Source organism: Cucurbita moschata, unplaced genomic scaffold, assembly GCF_002738365.1.
Source record: "Cucurbita moschata cultivar Rifu unplaced genomic scaffold, Cmos_1.0 Cmo_Scf00015, whole genome shotgun sequence".
In the NCBI taxonomy this organism is placed as follows: Eukaryota; Viridiplantae; Streptophyta; class Magnoliopsida; order Cucurbitales; family Cucurbitaceae; genus Cucurbita; species Cucurbita moschata.
This window is the reverse complement of record NW_019268531.1, coordinates 4,116,533-4,137,265: the sequence shown is the minus strand read 5'-3', so window position 1 is coordinate 4,137,265 and position 20,733 is coordinate 4,116,533. Positions and strand designations below refer to the sequence as shown.

At 36.6% G+C, this 20,733-nt stretch overlaps 1 protein-coding gene and 1 long non-coding RNA gene across 2 annotated transcripts; both read left to right on the top strand.

The window, feature by feature from the left end:
• Nucleotides 1–912: 912 nt before the first annotated feature.
• Nucleotides 913–14,860, top strand: LOC111453787 (probable galacturonosyltransferase 7). The gene is made up of 9 exons (XM_023095018.1): nt 913–1,491; nt 2,010–2,041; nt 2,296–2,355; nt 6,773–6,848; nt 6,947–6,996; nt 7,085–7,383; nt 12,789–13,146; nt 13,234–13,755; nt 14,057–14,860. Exons 1-9 carry the CDS (start codon nt 1,329–1,331, stop codon nt 14,321–14,323), a joined length of 1,827 nt encoding a protein of 608 aa, XP_022950786.1. The 5' UTR covers nt 913–1,328; the 3' UTR covers nt 14,324–14,860.
• A 2,407-nt stretch (nt 14,861–17,267) lies between these two features.
• Nucleotides 17,268–19,524, top strand: LOC111453006. Its single transcript, XR_002712198.1, has 4 exons — nt 17,268–17,473; nt 17,553–17,623; nt 17,828–18,166; nt 18,251–19,524. It is a non-coding gene; the product is annotated as an uncharacterized LOC111453006 (long non-coding RNA).
• Nucleotides 19,525–20,733: the final 1,209 nt, after the last annotated feature.

The window sequence follows — 20,733 nt, the reverse complement described above, 5'->3', positions numbered from 1 at the left end:
TAAAAAGTAAATAATTTTAATGCTTTTTGCATACTTAGATACGCTTATTAATGAAGAGTATCTATAATTATCAGATATAAATAATATAATTTTCGTTTATTAGATTATAATATCATAAATTACATTTATTAGTTTTCTTTAATTGATTGACCCTTTAGCCCTTTAATAATTTATGATTAATAAATAATGTATCACTTTATTAGGTTTGGCAATCCATTTATATAATTAAATTTTAGGTTAATCTCACTTAAATTAATTAAATAAAATTTTAGGTTAATCTCACTTAAATTAATTAAATAGATATTAGCGGCGTGGATTAAACTTGTAATTTAAAATAATTAGATATTTAAGCTTTAAAATTATTTGATAGGGGTTGAATTTTCAAAAAAATTTAAAAATTATTTGATTTATTAAATAAAAAAATTAAAATTTATATTAAATATGATTTTAAATTAAAATTTTGTATAGTGCGTCGAAAAATACTTATATTTTATGGATCTAGACAATAAAAAATTTCATTAAATCTTAATAATATTTTTTTAAAATAGAAATTAATTTAGTCTATAAAATATAGTGGTAATATTTGATTTCGTGAAAATAATAATTTAATATATAAATTATATTTTGTATTAATTTAGTCCGTGTACTTTTAAATTTGTAATGACGTATATTTTAAATTTGTAATTTTTTTTTAATGATTTTTTGTGTATTTTTAAATCTAAAAAAATGTCGAAAATATAAATAATTTAATTAAATATAGATTTATTACACATTTTACATTCGACACTAAAATTTTAGGGGGAAATAATAATAATAATAATAAAAAATAAATAAATAAATAAATAAATATATATATATATATATATATATATATATATATAATTTAACAATAAATTAAAAGAAAAGAAAAACACCCAAATCCATCACAGGTTCATGTTCTTCCCACTCGCCACTGCTCGTACTTTCACGCACCAAATCTCTCCGAACGCACTTCGAGGAATTCGTATCTGATCCGTTGCAGTGAGCGATGGAACGGGAGAAATGAAAACGAAAACCAGTGGGGATTCTAAGTTCAACGACAAGAACGGTTAATTCTTCGGATTACTGGAGAAAAGCGTCGTATATCATAGAGTTTTGATGTACAGTTCTTGTTTCCTGATCTGTATAAATTACAACTCTGCTTGAACTCTATTGGAGATTCTTTTCCCTGCCCTTGTAATCACTTCGGTAAGAATAGGATAATCGCAGAAGGTGGAGGGGGGAGGGATTTGGGAAGAGGAAGATTATACATTATCGATCAATAGTGGAGAGAGGATAGTGTGGCGGAGATGAAGGGCGGCGGCGGTGTAGGGAGCGGGGGTTCTGCTTATGGATTTCCGGCGAAAAGACGATGGAGAGGACTCGTGATCGGAGTTCTTGGCCTCGTTATCCTCTCAATGCTTGTGCCTCTTGTGTTTTTGCTTGGTCTCTACAATGGATTTCACTCTCCGGGTAACTTGTTTGCTCTTCTCTTTTTGTTTTAATCGAATTAGTCCTTAGCTGTGCTGAATCTGACGTTTCTTGATCGGATCTGTTCGAGCTTTTACTGTTGTACACTCTCTGTTCTCTTTGTTTAACGCTCTGCTAGATCTCGCGTCCCCCATCGGTTTCACCCTTTATTTGGCTCGTTCTATTTGAAATTCGATGATGTTTCGAATCGATTTTCTTGTTTCTTTCGTCATTTTCTTGTTTAAGTGTCTCCTTCTCCCTCCATTCTGATTCTTTCTGGGATTTCCTTCGACAAATGCCGCGTGAATTAGGATAAGAAGCAATTCAGGCCTTTTCCCTTTACTATAATCTTTCATCTGCCTGTTCTCTTTTGCGCCAATGTCCCTATTGATATTCCCAACATAGTCAGGCTTGTCAACATTTCCCCTCCTCAGTTTCTCCTTAGAAGAGATTCTTTTCCACTAGTACATATGTTTATTTAAGATAAGTATTTTCCTAACACCATTTCTGTGCTTCTGCAGGATACGGATTTGACTCGCAAAATTCAAAACCAGTAAGGACTAATATTTGTTGCTGCGACATTTGTTTTTTAAAACTCATTATAAAGAAATTACATTGGTGTTCTAAATTTCTCTATTACGGGTACCGTTCTGTATATTTATGGTAAGGGAAGAAAATGTTCTGAAAATTGATTTTAGTTGGTTCAATATGCGAAGAAAAAGATCTGAATGGATTAGATCCTTCTCCATTGTGAAGGTTACTTTGATTGTCCCGTTATTTTAGTTTCATGAACGTTTTTTATGACAGGGGTTTCAACCTAATCATGTAGATGAAGTCATCAGAAAATTTGGACCAACTCTTCCCAAGGTATGATATTCTCTTAGTTCTCTTCGCATATTAGTGTTTTTTTGCTTTCCTTTGTATCAGCAGTAGATAGTGCTTGGTCAATTCTTGTAATGTATTTATTTGTTATTGACCAGTTGTGGATACGTTGACCTTTACATGAATATGTTGTGCCAATTATTTGGGGATAGGTCTTTGAAAATTCTTTCATGAAAATGCATGTAATATATGAGTCTAGCACAATTGAACTTGTGAATAATTGTGCAACTTATCAGCCCACCTGAAATCGAAGTTCCTATCCGACAAAGGCCTTTTATTTTGCAGAATTTTTATTTTCTCTGTTTAATCTGCCGTTTGATACTCTGACTCTTGCCTTCTCTAAAGTTAATTCCTTGGTTTGTTGACTTGTCCTCTTCCATTTTCCCTTCAACGCTTTGAATCTTTCAGAGACAATGAAACTGACAGAATTGGAGGTTTAGGGAAGGGACTTGATAGCATTAGATTTTTAAAAAGTACAGGCATTTAGAACACGATTCATATGGCTTCACATAAGAGGCCATTTCTTATGGAATGGTTCTACTTCTCCATCATTTATTGTACCTTAATTTTTTTTGCTCATGCTATTTGGACCAACAGATGAATTCTTGATTCCCTTTATCTGTATTGTGCTTTCTTCAACCACTTATGGGGTATTTGTTGTCCGTCGTGACAGCTCATTGTATACCTTTTTTTTCTCTCTCTAGAAACTTCTTGTTCAAATGGCCAGTGAGCTCAAGGTTGAAAAGAAAATGGGAATCTTGATGTAGTTCACAGCTGAAATCCAAATTCCTAGAAAGTCCATCTTCGCAACTTTGCCAACAACAGTATTCTGAACTTTCTTGGGTTTTGATGTAACAACCGAAGGAAATATTATCCAGTTGCTTTGCTGCCATGAACTTAGACGACCTTAATTTTGTTGGTAAGGGGTCTGAGGCATCTACAAGTGAAAGGGAGTGGAAAGAGAGCTTTTGATTCCATTGGTTATTCAACAAGAGGGAAAGAGAATGGAGTGGTGATTTATTAATTGGGATGAGAACCACATTAACATCTTGTTGGGGCCTTAAATGACTTGTTGCTGGGGATGAGAACTCCAATCTGTTCCACCATTGGTTTGAAAAGGCAAGAACTTGATTAATTCCTATAATTCTTATAATTTGGATCCTAGCAGTTTGGTATTAGATCATCAATTTTGGCCACAAGCCCTGATTTAGAGATATTATTGTTGAAGGTGCAGCAATTGACTCTAGTAAAACATATTGTAGAATAAGCAAATGTTGTTGGCAAAGTTGTGAAGATGGACTTGAAGGCATTTGGAACTCTTATGATTTAAAGATGAATGGAAGAATCCATTTTAAAGAAATAAATAATCAAATAAGAGCAATGAATGAGATAAAAGAACATAAGATAGAGGATGAAGGCTAATCGAGTTTGGTTGAAGCAGAAAAAGGATCATCGGATGTGGAAAATGACAGGTTGAATCAGATTAGATCAACATGGTGTCAACCGATTCAGAAGATATCAGGCGATTGCAAGCGAAGGTGAGTTTGACTAGATGGTGGCAAGCAAACCATAAAACACTAGCTGAATCAAAGAAACCAATCATTAGTCGAACAAGCATTTGCAATCCTTTGGAGCCTTTGGTTCAAAAGAAATTTGATATCTTTTTCACAATCAAGAATCCAGCTGGGAGTTTTTTTTGGGAATTGGTTACTTTATTTGCTTCTACTTGGTCTACTTCTAATTTGTTTTGTAGTTATAACCTAATTCAAATATCCACTTGTTGAAGAAACAATCCCTCTTGGCAAAATGGATATGGCAGTTCTACATCTAAGTAGTCTGTCTGGAGGAAATTGATCATGTTAAATATGGCATGTCACCTAGATTTCAAATCGGGCACAAAATCTATTGAACTATCAAAGGGCCCTTGGAAATGCATTGACAAAGAGAAGAAATTGATTTATAGCCATATTTGAACAAGTTGAATGGGGGGTTTAAAACTCTCTTCTATAAGGACTTTTGGATTGGGAGGCAAGCACTTAATTATGAATTCCCCAACCTCTTCACATTAACTCCATTGCCACCTTTTGGAATGCTGAATCTAGAACTCCCAATCCCCGATTGAGGAGAAATTTCAAAGAAGATGAAATTGATGAGTGGGTTCGCCTCACTTTTTTTTCACCAACTGACAGGGCCGACTTTTGGGGATAACATTTGGAAAAAGACGGGTACTTTTTGTATAAATCACTAGGTGCTAAACTTACCTCATCATCTGAAGTCATCGCCAACAATTTTTAGTCATATATGGACAGGAAAAAGCCCAAAGTGAGTAGAGTTCTTTATTTGGAAACTTAGTCACGCGGGCATCAACACAGAAGATAAGCTGCAGGAGCTCCTTGGCTTTATCTATCGCCCATTCAGCAATACGGGGGATAGGTTTATTGTAGGAACAGCCACCAATTGAAGGTGGTGGTATTGCCAAAGGGGAGAAAAAGAAGGTGAGATTGGTGTGGAATCCTCTGAATTTGGAAGTTTTGTGAAGAATATTAGAGAAGGGAAAAGGTAGAGAAAAGAACTAGGACAGTAGGTTGAGGAGAAGCTGGAGGAGGAAATTGCAAACCTATGTGTAAATGGAGAGGGACCTTGAAGTTTCCAATGGAAGGCTACAAGAGACTCGTGAACACATTGCCAGAATTGCAAGAGTAGACAACGAAGAAGTTGCTAAGAAGAGGGTGTCAGAGATGGAAAGCTAAAACACGTGCGGGAGAAAGAGTTTAGAGGTTTGGCTTAGGGATGATTGTTTTTTTTTTGAAAAGTTACGTTATGTGTGGCAACCACTAATTTTCTTTTCTTGACTTGGGGCCAATTTTCTTTGGTGAGATCGTTTTCTTTTGGGGTTCTTCTGGAAAGTCTTTGACTTATAAGGACTGTATAGGCAGAGAAGTCCGAAATTAACTTTTTTGAAAAAATGAGAAAGAAAAGAAGTTAGACATATTACTATGAGTGTGGACAAGGTCGGCTGACCAGGGCAGTGTAATATTAGGAGGCTATATTAGGAAGTTTATGGAGTGGCATATCTGTAAATACCTGGACAGGTTGATGGGGTGCAATTAGAGAGAGATATGGAGTTTGGGAGTAGGCAGAATTTCGAGGAAGTCTTTTGTGGAAGAGAGAGAGCCAAAAGTTTATAATTTATGTAGTTTCTCTTTACATTGTAATATAATTTCGGTGTTTTGTTCTTATTATTCAGATCCCAACGAACCATTTTCTCTTTAAAAAGACAAAAACAAAAAGAAAGAAAAAACTTGATACCAGCAAAAAAAAAATTAGAAAGTTTTAAAACACTTGGATCCAATTATACAGCTAATGCACCAAGTAGAAGATCACATTTACTAACCATCTTAAGGTGAAAAATTAGACCTTTTGATAGACTGAAGGGAATGTGAGAACTTACTCCTTTTGATAGTCTAAAGTGAATGTGAGGACTTAATTCTTTTGATAGTCTGAAGGGAACTTATGAAACAGTCAACGACTTTGAAAATTTTGGTCATGCAGACCTGAATCCTGTTTGGATACAACTGATGAGTTTCTGTGTGAAAACCGTCTCTAACTCTTCTGATATTTGTTATCATTTTGATGAAATTTTGTATCTACTTTAATCATTTGGGTAAGTTAATTTTTGGTTGATTTATACTTTTTTTAGGAATCAGGAATATTTCATTGGTATGATGAATTATTAAAAAGATAGTTCAAGCTATAACTTGTAAATGTATGTATGCCAAGATACAGCATGAGAGATAACCTTATCTACAGAAGGGAGAGTATCTTTCATTGAAAGAGCAGATGTTTCTCTCTTCGAAGGTTCCCCTGCCAGGATACTCGAAGCTCTCATATTCATAGGAAGAGCCACATTCCACCTGAAAGCATATAATCAGTTACTGATATATGCATGGTTGGTAGATTGTAGTGTTCACTTCTTAGATTTTTTTACCCAACTGGTTAATTGACACCAGTTTTATGTAAACCAACAATATACACTATATCATTCACCAATAAAATAACAGATAGTAGCAGCAGACTTGGGTTTCAGTTGTCATATTTAGTTATTTATTTTTCTTATTTTTTTCATGAAGCTGGTGTTGTCCTACTTCAGTGTATGTATTGTTCATACATACATCCACATTAATATGTGTGTGCTATGCATTCACTTGTTGGTATTATTCTTTCTTAATATTTATCTCAATCTTAAAGATTAATAATAGATTGGCATTTTGATGTACGTGCTTTTATATTCTCTTATGCAATTGATGTTTAAGATAAATTATTATGATAAAGAGTCGTCATTTTGGCATTTAAAGATAGTGCTAGGGTGATTGCTTTGAGTTGCCTTTGGTCATATTGTCAGGACGCATTTCAGAAACATGCCACTGAACCTAAGAAGTACATTAAAGATTTCATACATGAGAATCAGGAAGCAAAAGGTTTGGTGGAGTGAATTCTTTCATGCAAGTATTTAGACAATAATATTTCTTGTGTGGCATAACTGTTACTTAAATCTTATTGTTTAAAAAATCTACAGGTTTACAGCCTCCAAAAGTTGATGCCCTACCAACGCATACCCATGAAAATGTATGGATGTGTTAGTCTGTTATGGAACTTATATACTGCTTCTGGATTTCAATTGGATTTTGTGGTTAATTTTTGTATGCCTTTTCAGATTACCAAAGTTGGTGGTAGAGTTCAACCTGACCCACATATGACTTCCATGGACGAAAATGGAAAACCGTGTGAGTGGAAGTTTGGGAGCTATTGTATTTGGCAACAGGAAAATAGAGAAGTTATTAAAGACTCTATGGTAAAGAAATTGAAAGATCAGCTTTTTGTTGCGCGAGCATACTATCCTAGCATTGCAAAACTTCCGGACCAAGGCAAGTTGACTCAAGAAATGAAGCAAAATATTCAAGAGCTGGAACGTGTCTTGAGTGAATCAACCACAGATCTTGACCTTCCACTACAGTAAGTTGTGGTAGTGTTTATGATTTTATTGATGAAAAGTGAAAAGTTACGTTGCATCCAAACCTAAAATTCCTCTGAAGAGGAAATTGCATGCACCACCCCATCCTCTGTTAATTTTTGAAAAGGAACGGGATATAAGTAAAACAGACTAGAGAGAGCAGAGCGAAAAGAAACAAAAATTACACATGATAAAGAAGAAAGCCCACAACCTTGAAACTTACCCTTGCATTCAAGATGGACCACCTTAATTACAAAGGAATTTGAACGGCTGAGAGATTTATAAAGTGAACACCAATAGAAGAAATGGAATTTTAGCCAAATTAAAACTCTTTTATCCAAAGAAAACTAGCCTGAGCCTCTCTTATCCAGAAAAGCTTGAATAAATAAAAAGAAGTCAATGCTAGTTTTCATTAGCAAGGGAAGTCTATTTCTTTTATTATTTGCTAATACTTGTTAATTACGACTATAGTCTGGCTTTACAGTAAACAATTTTTGGTATCTAATTGAGTTTGCCGAGTGTAGTTTATCGTTAACCTTTGATTCCTTCTCATTTCATGAAGATAAAACTACATGACCTACTAGCTTCAAGCGTGGAGATGGCTCCAGGAGTTCTGTTGCACACATAGAAGAATGTGTGAAAGAGCTAGATTGTTCGAACAAGACCGTGTTAAAACTGTTCAACAAATTGACTTAAGGCTTTAGAGCAGCCATAGATGCCATCAAAGTAGAGATGGTCGAGATGAATACTCGAGTGAATGTGACCATGGAGGTTGTAGAGATCATACCGTAGGTCAAGCTCAATAAGTTGAAGATTGCAGAACATGGGGCTTCCAAAGGAACTGTGACTTTGAGGAACTAAGAAATTTAATCTTTGATGTTGAGTAGTACTTCTAAGGCTTCAGGGACTTGTTCAGAAGAGCTGAAAGTTACCTAAGTGTTCCTCAAGTTGACTTAAGGCCCCATGTTAAAACTGTTCAACAAATTGACTTAAGGCTTTAGAGCGGCCATAGATGCCATCAAAATAGAGATGGTTGAGATGAATACTCGAGTGAATGTGACCATGGAGGTTGCAGAGATCATACCCTGGGTCAAGCTCATGTCAAACTCAATAAGTTGAAGATTGCAGAACATGGGGCTTTCAAAGGAACTGTGATGTTGAGGAACTAAGAAATTTAATCTTTGATGTTGAGTAGTACTTCTAAGGCTTCAGGGACTTGTTCAGAAGAGCTGAAAGTTACCTTAAGTGAAGGATTGAGTTTTTCCCAGAAAATGTTGAAATTATAGCTAGGCCAAAACTGCATGAACTGAAACACCTTAAGTGAAGGATTGAGTTTTTCCCAGAAAATGTTGGAATTATAGCTAGGCGAAAACTGCATGAACTGAAACACATTGGGGGTATAAGGGATTATGGCAAGAAATTCTTGACTATGGTGCTGGATATCCTAGATATATATAAAAAGGACAAGATATTGTGCTTTGTTGATGGATTACAACCATGGGCAAGAACATTATATGAACAAAAAGTTCAAGATCTTGTCACTTAATTGGCTGCCACAAAGAGTCTCTTAGATTATGGTAGCAATCAAGCTATCAAAAGAAACATACACCACTTTAGAATATTGAGAGCAAATCTATCAAGGCTATGGGTCAGAGGAACGAGGATACGAACAAGGATACGAACAGAGGAATTGATAGACCAAATGGGGGAACGAATAAACGTTGCCCATCTCAAGGGTCTTATCCCCCATGGAACTATCAAACATGGCCGCCCCATAGACTTTACGCGTGCCATCACCGAGTTGTCCTTACAGCCCTTCAGGCCTTGGTATAAGGCTGTAATGACCTTAAGGTTGACACTGCAGTAGAGAAGGAAGAGGACGACACCATAAAAATTGGAGTGTTGAAGTACCGGTCGGCCATACAAAAAAAAAAAGAAAAAAAGTCGAACCAAAAGAAGTGTTTCAGAAGGGTTGATGTAGTAATCAATTCTCAGTCAAGTAATAACACCTTGATCGGTTCAAGTGTGACTCATAACTTCATATCCGGCCAAGAAGCCCGTAGACTGAGATTGAAGATAGAAAGAGACATTGGGAAGATGGAAGAAGTTAGTAGGGGTCTTCAAGAGGGTCTCTTTGAATTTGGGAATATGGTCGGAAGAGATGGACCTATGGTAGTTTGAATAGACGACTTCAACGTCGTACTTGGGATGGACTTCCTCCTAGGACATAAGATCATTCCAATGCCACTAGTGAAGTGTAATCCCACGTTGTTCTCGATGAACATCAAACTGTACAGTGGCATACGAATGATTTCAGTCTTGTAGTTAAAGAGATTCTCATGGCCATACCGATGGTCCATGGTACAACCAATACATAACCTATCTTAGTTGAAATCCAGAAAGTCTTGCACAATTATGCTGACATAATATCTAACAACTTACCAACCACGTTACCCTCCCATCAAGGGATTGATCACGAAATTGAGCTTCTACTAGGGATTAAACCCCTCGTGAATAATGTGTACCAAACCGCGCCACCTATGCTTGCCAAACTAAGGAAGGTTCATCTGCCTCACGAAGGTGCCTTATGGAGCCTGGATGTCATTCCAAAAGAAGAACAATGGAACTTTACGATTATGTATAGACTCTAGGGCACCAAACAAGGTGACAGTATGCAGTAAGTATTGGCTATCGATAATATTCAACTTGTTCAATCATGTTCATGGAGCTAAGTATTTCATGAAGTTGGACCTGCGATTAGGAAATTAGCAAGTATCGTTGAGGGCAATGAGCCCAAGATCACCCATGTGACTAAATATGAGGCTTTTGAATGCCTAGTAATGCCTTGGCTTGACCAATCCCCCAACTACATTTTGTACCTTGATGAACCAGTTTTTTTCATGAACATCTAGATTAATTTGTCATTGTTTACCTCGACAATTGTACACAATGCCACTTTGGAGGAAAACAAGGTGCAATTACGCCTAGTCTTCGAGAAGTTGCGATAAAACCAATTATATGCGAAGAAAGAGAAATGTGCTTTTGCTCAACAATGTATCAATTTCCTCGAACATATCATTGACTGTGACAAATCAACATGGATAGTGATAAGGTAAAAACTACTCAAGAGTGGAAGAAAGCCCCCACTACCATGACAAAACTATGATTTATCGAAGGATATTCTAGACGAGTCGCCCCACTAACAATGTTGTTGAAGAAAGACCACACATGGTTGTGGTCGGCCAAGTGCTAGAGTGCCTCTGAAAAGTTATAGGCAACCACAACAAGGGGCCCTGTCCACAGATTTGTCAACGTGATGAAGCCATTTGAGGTAGAGACGATGCATATGACTTCGCTTTCGGTGGTGTTCTCATCCAAGCCTCATCACCTAAGGAAGTCAAAAGTTGAACAACGTTGAGAGGAGATACATTGTCTCTTAGAAGGAAATGTAGGTTTCTGTCCATTGTCTTGGAGTCTGGAGATAATATTTCTTGGGGTTGTGTTTCATTGTGAAAATGAACAACTGTGCTATCTATCATTTCATTGATCAACCAAAGTTGATGTCAAGGTAAGCTCGATGGGAAAAGTCCTTAGCCGGGTTTGATTTCAAGTTCAAACATAAGAAGGGAAAGAGCAATCAAGTTGTCAATGTCCTAACCCACATCCATGCAAGTGTAGTCAATGGTTCAATGCACGCCATCATCCAAGAACATGTACAAAAAGACTCTTCAGCCAAAGTTGTTGCTGAGTTAGTCAATGCAAGGTAGACTAGACAAATCTGGGTTGAATGAAACTTATTGTTGAAAAATAGAAAATGTTATGCAGTATACCAAGATTTGTCTCATTTTCCAACAAGACATGTCGAAAAGGTCGAGGTGTTGGGACTCCTCAAACCTTTGTCGGTCCTAACTGGACCTTGGGAAGGTGTCCTTGGTCTAACTTGCTTTGACAAACTCAACCCTTTTGAAGGTAGGGGGACAAAAGGTCATCTTGATTATCATAGATCAGTTATCAAAGTATGCCATCTAAATTGTGGGGCATCTCATCAAGTATTGTTAGTGATAGAGATGGTCGATTTATTAGTATGTTATAGATAAATTTGTATACGTTTTTTTGGATGACCATGAATACATCTTCAAACTATCACCCTTAAATCGATGGACAAATAGAACAACTACTTGGTCCCTTGGAGTTTATTTAGAGAAGGCTTCCGAACGTATGAAAAAGTGGGCAGGCAAGAAGTATTGTCCCCTGGAGTTATAAACTGGAGATCAAGTCTCCATCAAGCTAAGATTAGAACGTACCTGATTTTCATAGCTGTAAAGATAAAAAAAAAACTTATCACAAAATATGAAGGACCAATAGAAATTCTCAAGAAGATCGAAGCTACTTCTTAGAGGGTGGTGTTGCCTACATGAATGAAAATATATTCAGCAACCCATGTGAGTAACTTAAAGCTGTATCATCCCGATCCTAACAATTATGGTTGCAATTCCATCGTCATACATGCATCGACCTAAAACAAAGAGATGTCAAAGATATTGAAGAGATCCTTGCCAAGAGAACTAGGAAGGTTGAAAGACCCATACGGAGGAGGGTTTAAGAATTCGTTGTCAAGTGGAAAAACCTCCCTATGAAAAAAACAAGTTGGTAGCATCGAAGATTTGGAAGCTTGGATGCAGAAGATTGAAGGGTTCAAGCTTCTTCGTCTATTGATAGGGTCGTCGACTATTTAAGTGGGGAGAAGGTCTTGGGCCTGCCTGTCCATAGTGATGTCGATAATGCCTGCATGCGGAAACCATCCTCAACCACCCAATGTCAATACTGCGTAATTAGTTTTTGTTTGTTTGTTTTCATTTGCATGTCACTTTGTAAGTGTATGGCTCATTCTTTTCCATGTTCATGCCTGCTAGTTTGGAAATGTATTATAATTATAATTTACTTTAAGGGACTAAGTAGTTATCGAACCTTTCTCCTACCAAGTGTTGTACATTCTCTTACCTACATATTTTAATGCAATTGTCATCTACATGTTTTTTTAAAATGTTTTCAATGCATTTTCTCTCTCAAGTTTTATAAAATAATTTTCTCTCAAAACGTAAGGAGAGGCTCAACATATAGACCACAAAGTTCAATTTTGAAATAGCTTACTTTTCCCTGAAGGCTATAGCATGTCTGCTTACATGCTTGCACATATTTTGAAGGAGATGAAAATTCATATATATTATGCAAACTAAAAAATTACGAGCATATTGGATAACAATTTAGCCTCTGATGTATCTGGTTGCTTCACTTTATAACACCTTCTTTTTTTTTTTCTTTTCCTTTTAGTTTATTGAATCTTCGTTTAAGAAATCCTCATATTTCTGTCTTGGAAAACTTTCCATGTCTCCATTTTCTTAATCAGGATAGAGAAAAAGTCACTGAAGATGGAAGATACAATAACCAAAGCTAAATCATTCCCGTTGGAGTGTTCTAATGTGGACAAAAAGTTCCGACAGCTATTTGATATGACCGAGGATGAAGCCGATTTTCACATGAAGCAGAGTGCCTTTCTCTTCCAACTAGCTGTTCAGACCATGCCAAAGAGCCTGCATTGCTTGTCTATGCAGCTAACTGTTGAATATTTTAGGATTGATTCAACCAATTTGGAGCTCTCACTGGCAGAGAAATATGCAGATCCCACTTTGAACCATTATATAATATTCTCGAATAATGTACTTGCATCATCAGTGGTTATCAATTCAACCGTTTCACATGCAAAAGTGAGTTAAATGTTTATTTGTACTTTTAGCCTGTTTATTTGCATTACTTGTCAAAATGACACTGATAACTACTCCTTCATGTTTTAGGAAAGTGGAAACCAGGTTTTTCATGTATTGACTGATGGGCAGAATTACTTTGCCATGAAACTCTGGTTTTCGAGGAATAGTTATAAGGAGGCAACTATTGAAGTATTAAATGTTGAGCATCTTAAACTTGACGATCATGAAAATATGACTTTCGTTTTGCCTCAAGAGTTCCGTATTTCTTTTCATACTTTAACTCACTCTAGGACCGAATACATTTCAATGTTTTCACATTTGCACTATCTTCTTCCTGAAATATTCAAGAGCCTGGATAAAGTTGTGGTTCTGGAGGATGATGTTGTTGTCCAGCGAGACTTATCAGACTTGTGGAGCCTTGATATGGGAGGAAAAGTTAATGGTGCTGCACAGTGTTGTCAAGTGAGGTTGGGTGAGCTGAAAAGTTTTCTGGGTGAGAACGGTTACAATCAAAATGATTGCACTTGGATGTCAGGGTTGAATGTAATTGATCTGGCGAAGTGGCGAGAGCTTGATCTTTCTCAAACTTTCCGTAGTTTGGTCAAGGAGGTAAGTCCCATGAATCTTAATTTTCCTGATCATGAATCTTCGATTGAAGATTCTATAATATTTTGTATTGCAAACTTAAGCCAATGCCCAACCTATTTTATGTTTGTCATGTCTTTTATATGCTATATCTGCTGATAATTTTTGTTTCTTGCATCGTACTCAACGTCTTTCAACCTGTGCCTCTAATATTTTTGGTGATTGATCAAGGATAAATATGAAAGCTGAGTTGTTTTGAACGATCATTTTATCTGACTCTTCCTTTTCTCTCGTAACATCTATTGACCAGAAGCTGATGATGCAGGACGGATCAACTAATGCTGATGTGTTGCGTGCAAGCTTGCTTACTTTTCAGGGGATGATCTACCCCCTTCATGATTCCTGGTCTCTATATGGGTTAGGTCATGTCTACAGGCATAATGTCCAAGACCTAAAAAAGGCTGCAACATTGCATTATAATGGCTATTTGAAACCTTGGCTGGAGTTGGGTATCCCAAAATACAAAGCTCACTGGAAGAAATTTCTAGACAGAGAAGATCTGTTCTTGAGCAAGTGTAACATAAATCCGTGATAAGTCGAAGATTCTACCACCGTCTACTACATATTTCATGAAATCTGGGGCTCAACTCATCAAGTATAATTTTCGTCGACAAATGGGATTGCCCGCACAACAGAGAACTCATTTTTTCGGTAAATAAACTACTAGCTTCATCCTGATCAAGTTTGCTTGTGGTGATTTCTGATATCATGAGTTTTGTGGTATTCTTTTGGGGTTGATGAAGAAGAGAAGGCGATTGAGGTTTCTGTTTAGTCTGCTAGTTGGTTTGTTGAATGAGAATCTGAGTTGGCAAGTGTGGCAAATAAGGCAAAGGCACCCAAAGGCTACAATTAATATTCATCCGGCAACATTCGCTTGGATGAGAATATCTTGTTGTCCTATGCCTTAACAGGATTATTTGTCAGTTGATGTCATTCATATTAATATATAAATATACATATATAGAGTTAGATTAGATTCTCACGCTTCTACTGAAACTAAATTCTTTTGACAATTCGTATTCAATTTGATTATAGAGTTATTTGGAAGGCACTTCGCCTATTTTGTCAAGCATTGTTTCTTCACTCTCTGATTGTGCAGCACAGCTTTAATGATACACATTGGAAGTTGTGGCAGCTACAATACTCTCTTAATCATTCTTCTCAGCCTATATTACTACTTCCAGCTTCCAATCCAGGTATTTTATTCTCCTCCTTTGTTCCCTTTAAAGATGATATATGAGGTCAACTTTGATTCTGCCATGATAAGAATGTTCTTTCTTTCTTCCAATGGTTAAAATTTAGGGTTTTGAATTAGTTTTTCTAAGTTTTCTTTTGTGTTCCTTAGTTTATTACTATGGTTGGTACATTCTGGAAATAACAGGAGTTTGAGTTTCATTTTGAAAAGTATGGATTCGAATGACTTTGAAGTGAGATGGTTCGACTCTTATTAGAAACTTAAGTATAATTCAAGTAGTTAAGGTTTATATATTTTTTACCAAGAAGTTGGATGTTCAAATTCTTTGACAAGATGCCCATATAACACCCCGGTAGAATTTTATATATAATATATATAAAATTTTGGAAATAATTGGAGTTTGAGTTTGATTTTGAAAAGTATGGATTCGTTAATTGTTCTCCAGTGATTCTGAAGTGAGATGGTTCGACCTTAAAGTGATTCTGAAGTGAGATGGTTCGACCCTTACTAGAAACTTAAGTATAATTCAACTAGTCAAGGTTTATATATTTTTTATCAAGAAGTTGGATGTTTGAATTCTTTGACAAGATGCCCATATAACACTCTACTCCGGGTAGAATTTTATATATAATATATATATACTCACATATGTTCTAATTTATATATAGATCTGTCGGGTCTAGACCCAATAACTTATTTCTTGAAAGTTCTTTACGATATATATTCCACTAGCAACTAGACTATCATTATTTACCAGAATCCAAATGTCATTTGACCTAGATTTTGAAATTAATGAAGTGCCATTCAATTTTGCCACTCAAATTTTTGTTTGTTGAGGTTTATTTTCTCATGTGATTATGAATTGTGAATTTGATTCCATCTTATACGTGAATAAATAATTCATTATGATTCGATTTTATCTTATGAGGTTTGTGCATTGTTGGTCATGTGTTTTTGAATATTGTATTAGTTGTGATCACGAATATTCTAAAGCATGAAACGGGTGAGAAAGTAAGTTGGTTTTTTTTTTTTCAGTTTTTTCAGTAAGTTGGTCCTTTACAAATTAAAGCAAGATTGAATCGTAAAATATTTAATCTTTTTTTATAAATTTGTTAATTAAAAAAGTTAATATTTCACCGCATGAGATCTTAATCTATAATGAATTATAAGATAGTTGAACCCACTCGTTTGGAAATTTTACTAAATAAAGAGTTGAAAACATAATTTTATATGATAGAAGTAATTTCGAGACTTGAACAATGTGTCAAACCTCTCCTTATAAACAAATTGTTTATTATAGTATCAGTGGTATTTCAAATAGAAAGACATAATTACGTGGGTAAAACGATCTTTTGGCGGAGCTGTAATTATGATTAATTTATGAAGGATCAACTTGTTTGTAATTATTATATTCATGGGCACAATTTATCCTAGCATATATAAAGTTGCAGGTCTAGATCTAGTGAAGTGACTTATAATTAATAACTAAAATTTGATTAATTAAATAGTTTAACTCACTAGTTAATTAATTGTATAATTGAAGCTTATAATTTATGGTTCATATGGAAACTACTATTTAGTATTAAATATAAAAGAAGAGAAAAAATATTTATTATATCTAATATTACAATAACTAATGTATATATATTTAAATTTTTATATATATATTGAGATTTTTTATAATATTTAAATATGGTTTAATTAAAAAAAAAATTGATACATGAGATATTAAAAAAAATTAATAAAGAAAAAATTAATAAAGAAAAAATTAAAATATATTATTCCAGATTTGACATTCTTCTAAATTGGAGTAAATAGGTGGTTGAGCTTTGTTGTGTTGATAAAACGTTTCCCTTCACCTCAATGGATGTTTTGTACCCTACATGGCAACCTCTTCTATGAGGGTGAATTGTGCATGGAAACCTCTTCTTATCCGATGCGTTTTAAAATCATGAGGCTGCTGGCGATATATAACGGGCCAAAGCAAATAATATTTACATGAGTTTGGGTTGTTAGAAATAGTACCATACCTAGACATTGAGCAGTGTGCTAGCGAGAACGCCAGACTTCCAAAGGGGTGGATTGTGAGATCCCACGTCGGTTAAAGAGAGGAATGAAGCATTCCTTACAGGTGTGGAAACGTCTCCTTGATAAATACGTTTTAAAACCGTGTGTTACGTTAAAAAATAATAATAATAAATTAAAAAAAAAAACGGCCAAGGGGCAAAATGGACATTTTGCCCCTCAGCCCATTATAGGGGTCTTGAGCGTCCTCCTCAGAGTTCCTGCAAAAGAAGAAGAGTGAGAGAGAAGAACTGAGAGAAAGTTTGAGAGAGAAAACTGATTTGCGGGAGTTTTCATCGGAGAATCGCCGACGGAATCCATTCCCTACTAAGACCTATACTCTGGAGCCCTTCTTGGAGTGAAGTAAGAACTCGCGTTGAGATTTTCTCCTCTTTCATCAAGATCAGAAAGACAACCCGCAAGGTAAGATTTCGAACTATACCTTCCAGATCTGAGATCTTTGTTTAGGAGTAGAATGATTAAGTCTACTACCTTCATCCAGGGAAGATCCGCCACTGATCTTGGTGAGGAAAACGGACGAAACGACGAGATCTGAGAAACTATCCAAGAACGGTAAGGATGTTACCGAACCTCTTTTCGACGCTCAAAACTCATCGTATGACTAAGCAAAAATCAAGAAAAAATAACATTGGCACGTAGGTTGATAGATGATCTAAAACTTTGTTGAAGAAACCATCTCTGTTTGGATTAAGAATCGAAAGATAGAAAATGGAAAGACCTCGGAAAGCTAATCGGAAAACCTTGATTTTCTGCTAGGAGGAGAGAGAAGCCGCGCAGCGCGCCACGTGTCAACCAACCAGAGGACCTGCGAGCGCCAATCACCCCCGGACACGCGTCGAGCGCCGCCTGGGAAAACGCGGCTCCAGCCTCCTTGCGACACGCGTCCCTGGCAACGCAACTCGACCCGCGCCCGTCGGCCTACTCGATATCTGCACGGCGGGCCAAACCGAACCGACAAACCGCGGTCCACCCGAGCCACTGCGTCCGAACCGAACCCGCGACCCGCGACTGCAGAAAACTCTGGGCGCGTAACACTCGCGCATGGAACCTGCGAGTGAATACTCCCCGGCGCGTGGCTGGCGCGTGGAAGCGCGTGTAAGTTTGTTTTTGGCCCGTTCAACTTCTGTTTTCCCAATTTTCCTCCTGATTCCAATCCTAAACCCATTCTGATTGAAATAGGACCAAATTGAGGAAAAGTCACCGCCTTTCGATACGTCAAGTGTGTGAAAACGCTGCGTAAGGACACGCGTCGTCCGGGTAAGTCACCGCACGGGATTTTAAGAAGTAATACTTGTAGGAGTCGCTTGGAATGCATGCATGCTAGTATAATCATCTTAGGGCGTAGTTTCTCGTGACAGTATGTAGGTATTTGATTATTAAAGTAAAATGCATTATGTGAATGACTATGAGAATTGCCTGAGTATTGTTATTAAGTTTAAAGTTTCTGCTTATTATGTTTATGGATATTCTATGCTGAAAGGAGGATGAGAATTTGTGAAATCTGTGCTCTGGGAGTTGATGGACGTTATCGCCCCGTTGAGCTTATATGTTTACCTCGCATGAATATTGTTTAATGATGTTAGATGTTAGTTATGTACGAATTCAGCTAATTTCTATGGCCACTTTTATGATTAAGTCCAGAGATTCATGGTTAGAGCGTCAAGTCACCAAGAAATAGACTTAATCTTTCCCTATGAGTTTAACAGACCATCACAGCACATGAAATACCTTTAGAGTACCCTTAGGCTACTTGTGTGTGGATGGTGATATAGCTTCGTGGGGGACCAGCGGGTTCCTGATCAGGACTCGACTGCTCGATAGCCGCTTAGTATGGGAAACGGGATACCCACGTCGTAATTGACCGTTTAGCTGGATGGAATAGGGGAGGTAGCCCTCCTAAATACAGGGGGATTATCTTGGGACTAGGGGGTTGCAGCTCACTTCCTAGGCGAGACCCCAGGTAATCTCATACCCATACCGAGGTAGCCACTCGCAAGGCACCAGCCCAACACAGGTTAGCATAAAAGTAACTCTAGGGGTATAAATAAAAGGTCTGAGAACCAAAGAAGTCCGAAGGGACAAGTCCCAAGGGGAAAAGCCCTAATGAACTAAGACCAATATCAGTTGTTCTAGAGCCGAAGGGAAGTCCGTGATCATTTGCTAAGTTTAGGGTGCGACAAGAGCTTACAAGTAGGTGGCTTACTGAGTATAAATTTTATACTCATTCCTGTTATACCTTTTTTTTCAGGTACGTGAGGCGTCGAGTCTAGAGAGGGCGCGTTGATCGACGTGGGTTGTCGCAGAGGAAGCGTGTCCCGGGGCGTCAATCTAGTTTACTAAATAGTACACTTTGTCTCTCATGTTTCTTTCCTTGTTTTTACCTAGGCACATATGTCCTTTTTAGTAAAGAAACGTTTTTCTTACAAAATAAATGAAATTCTTTTGCCGTAAATGTTTTTATGTGATTTTCTCGTTTATACATTACATGACATAATTCATGTTAGTCACGGCTTGAAGTTATGTATTTTGGGTCGTGACACCGTGAGACTAACGGTCATATCCAACGGACAAAAGTGGATAATATCTCCTAGCGGTGAGCTTCAGCTTCGGCTTCGGCTATTACAAATCTCCCCTCACTCCCTCTTTTATTCTCAATTTTAATGAGGATTCTCCGCTTCATTCGCATAGATCCCGTGAGTTAAATGAATATCTCTTACCCGAACACAAACATTATGGTACAAAAAAACGTCACATGGGTAAAGTTGATTGATTAGTTGGACATAGTGGGAGTAGGTGCATAAATGAGTCTCCCCCTCTGGTGCGAACATAGTCCTTTTGTTTTGTTGTCTTCTCTTAACCCTAAAGTACATACAAATACAAATGCATTACGACAATTTCATTTCAATCAAATACCATATATATATATATATATGTATGTATGTATCAAGAGTAAGATATAGTCGTTATTGATCGGTTTAAAAGTAATTAATTTTAGGTATGACTTTATAACTCATTTAAGATTACTTAGTCGTTAGCGATCGAGTTTGTTCAATCTCCTTACCTAAGCATTTGGATTGGATTAATAAACACATAGCAACATCGAAGAAAAAAACAAAAGGAAAGCTTTTGTTTCGGTCAGTAATGAACATTCAATCGTGTTAGTTTACATATCGTTGTCACAGAACATCAATTCTATTCAAAATTCTTCAAACAACGTAATAAATGTTAAAACGAACATGACAATTCCATTTACATCTAACTCGAACAATTAAATATTGTTGTGACTCACCTGACTTATGCTCAAATTGGCATAATTAAGATTTTATCTACCGTGATATGTTTAAATCGATATGCTATTACGTATTTACATATCTATTATAAGTCTCTTTGCATCTTTGCAGGCATATAGTCCATTATTATTGGTATGAACATACCTCAATTAGCTACATTGTTATTTTTTCAACTAAAAAGTCAAATGATCGAACCGTCACGTACGTATATTGTTAAGCTAAAAGCAAGGACCCATACAAGCCGTGGAGCATGTGGTTTAGTTCAATACAACTCCCAAGACCTTCCCTACCCTTGACGTATGAACAACAAAATCGATATGTTTAACAAGATGGTAATGTCATTACAGGTATTGCATGGCTATCATCAGCTTT

Coding starts and splice junctions, on each gene's coding strand:
- LOC111453787 (XM_023095018.1), top strand. CDS start 1,329: ATGAAGGGCGGCGGCGGTGTAGGGAGCGGGGGTTCTGCTTATGGATTT. Junction 2,042..2,295: donor ACTCGCAAAATTCAAAACCA/GTAAGGACTAAT, acceptor TTTTTATGACAG/GGGTTTCAACCTAATCATGT. Junction 2,356..6,772: donor TTGGACCAACTCTTCCCAAG/GTATGATATTCT, acceptor TCATATTGTCAG/GACGCATTTCAGAAACATGC.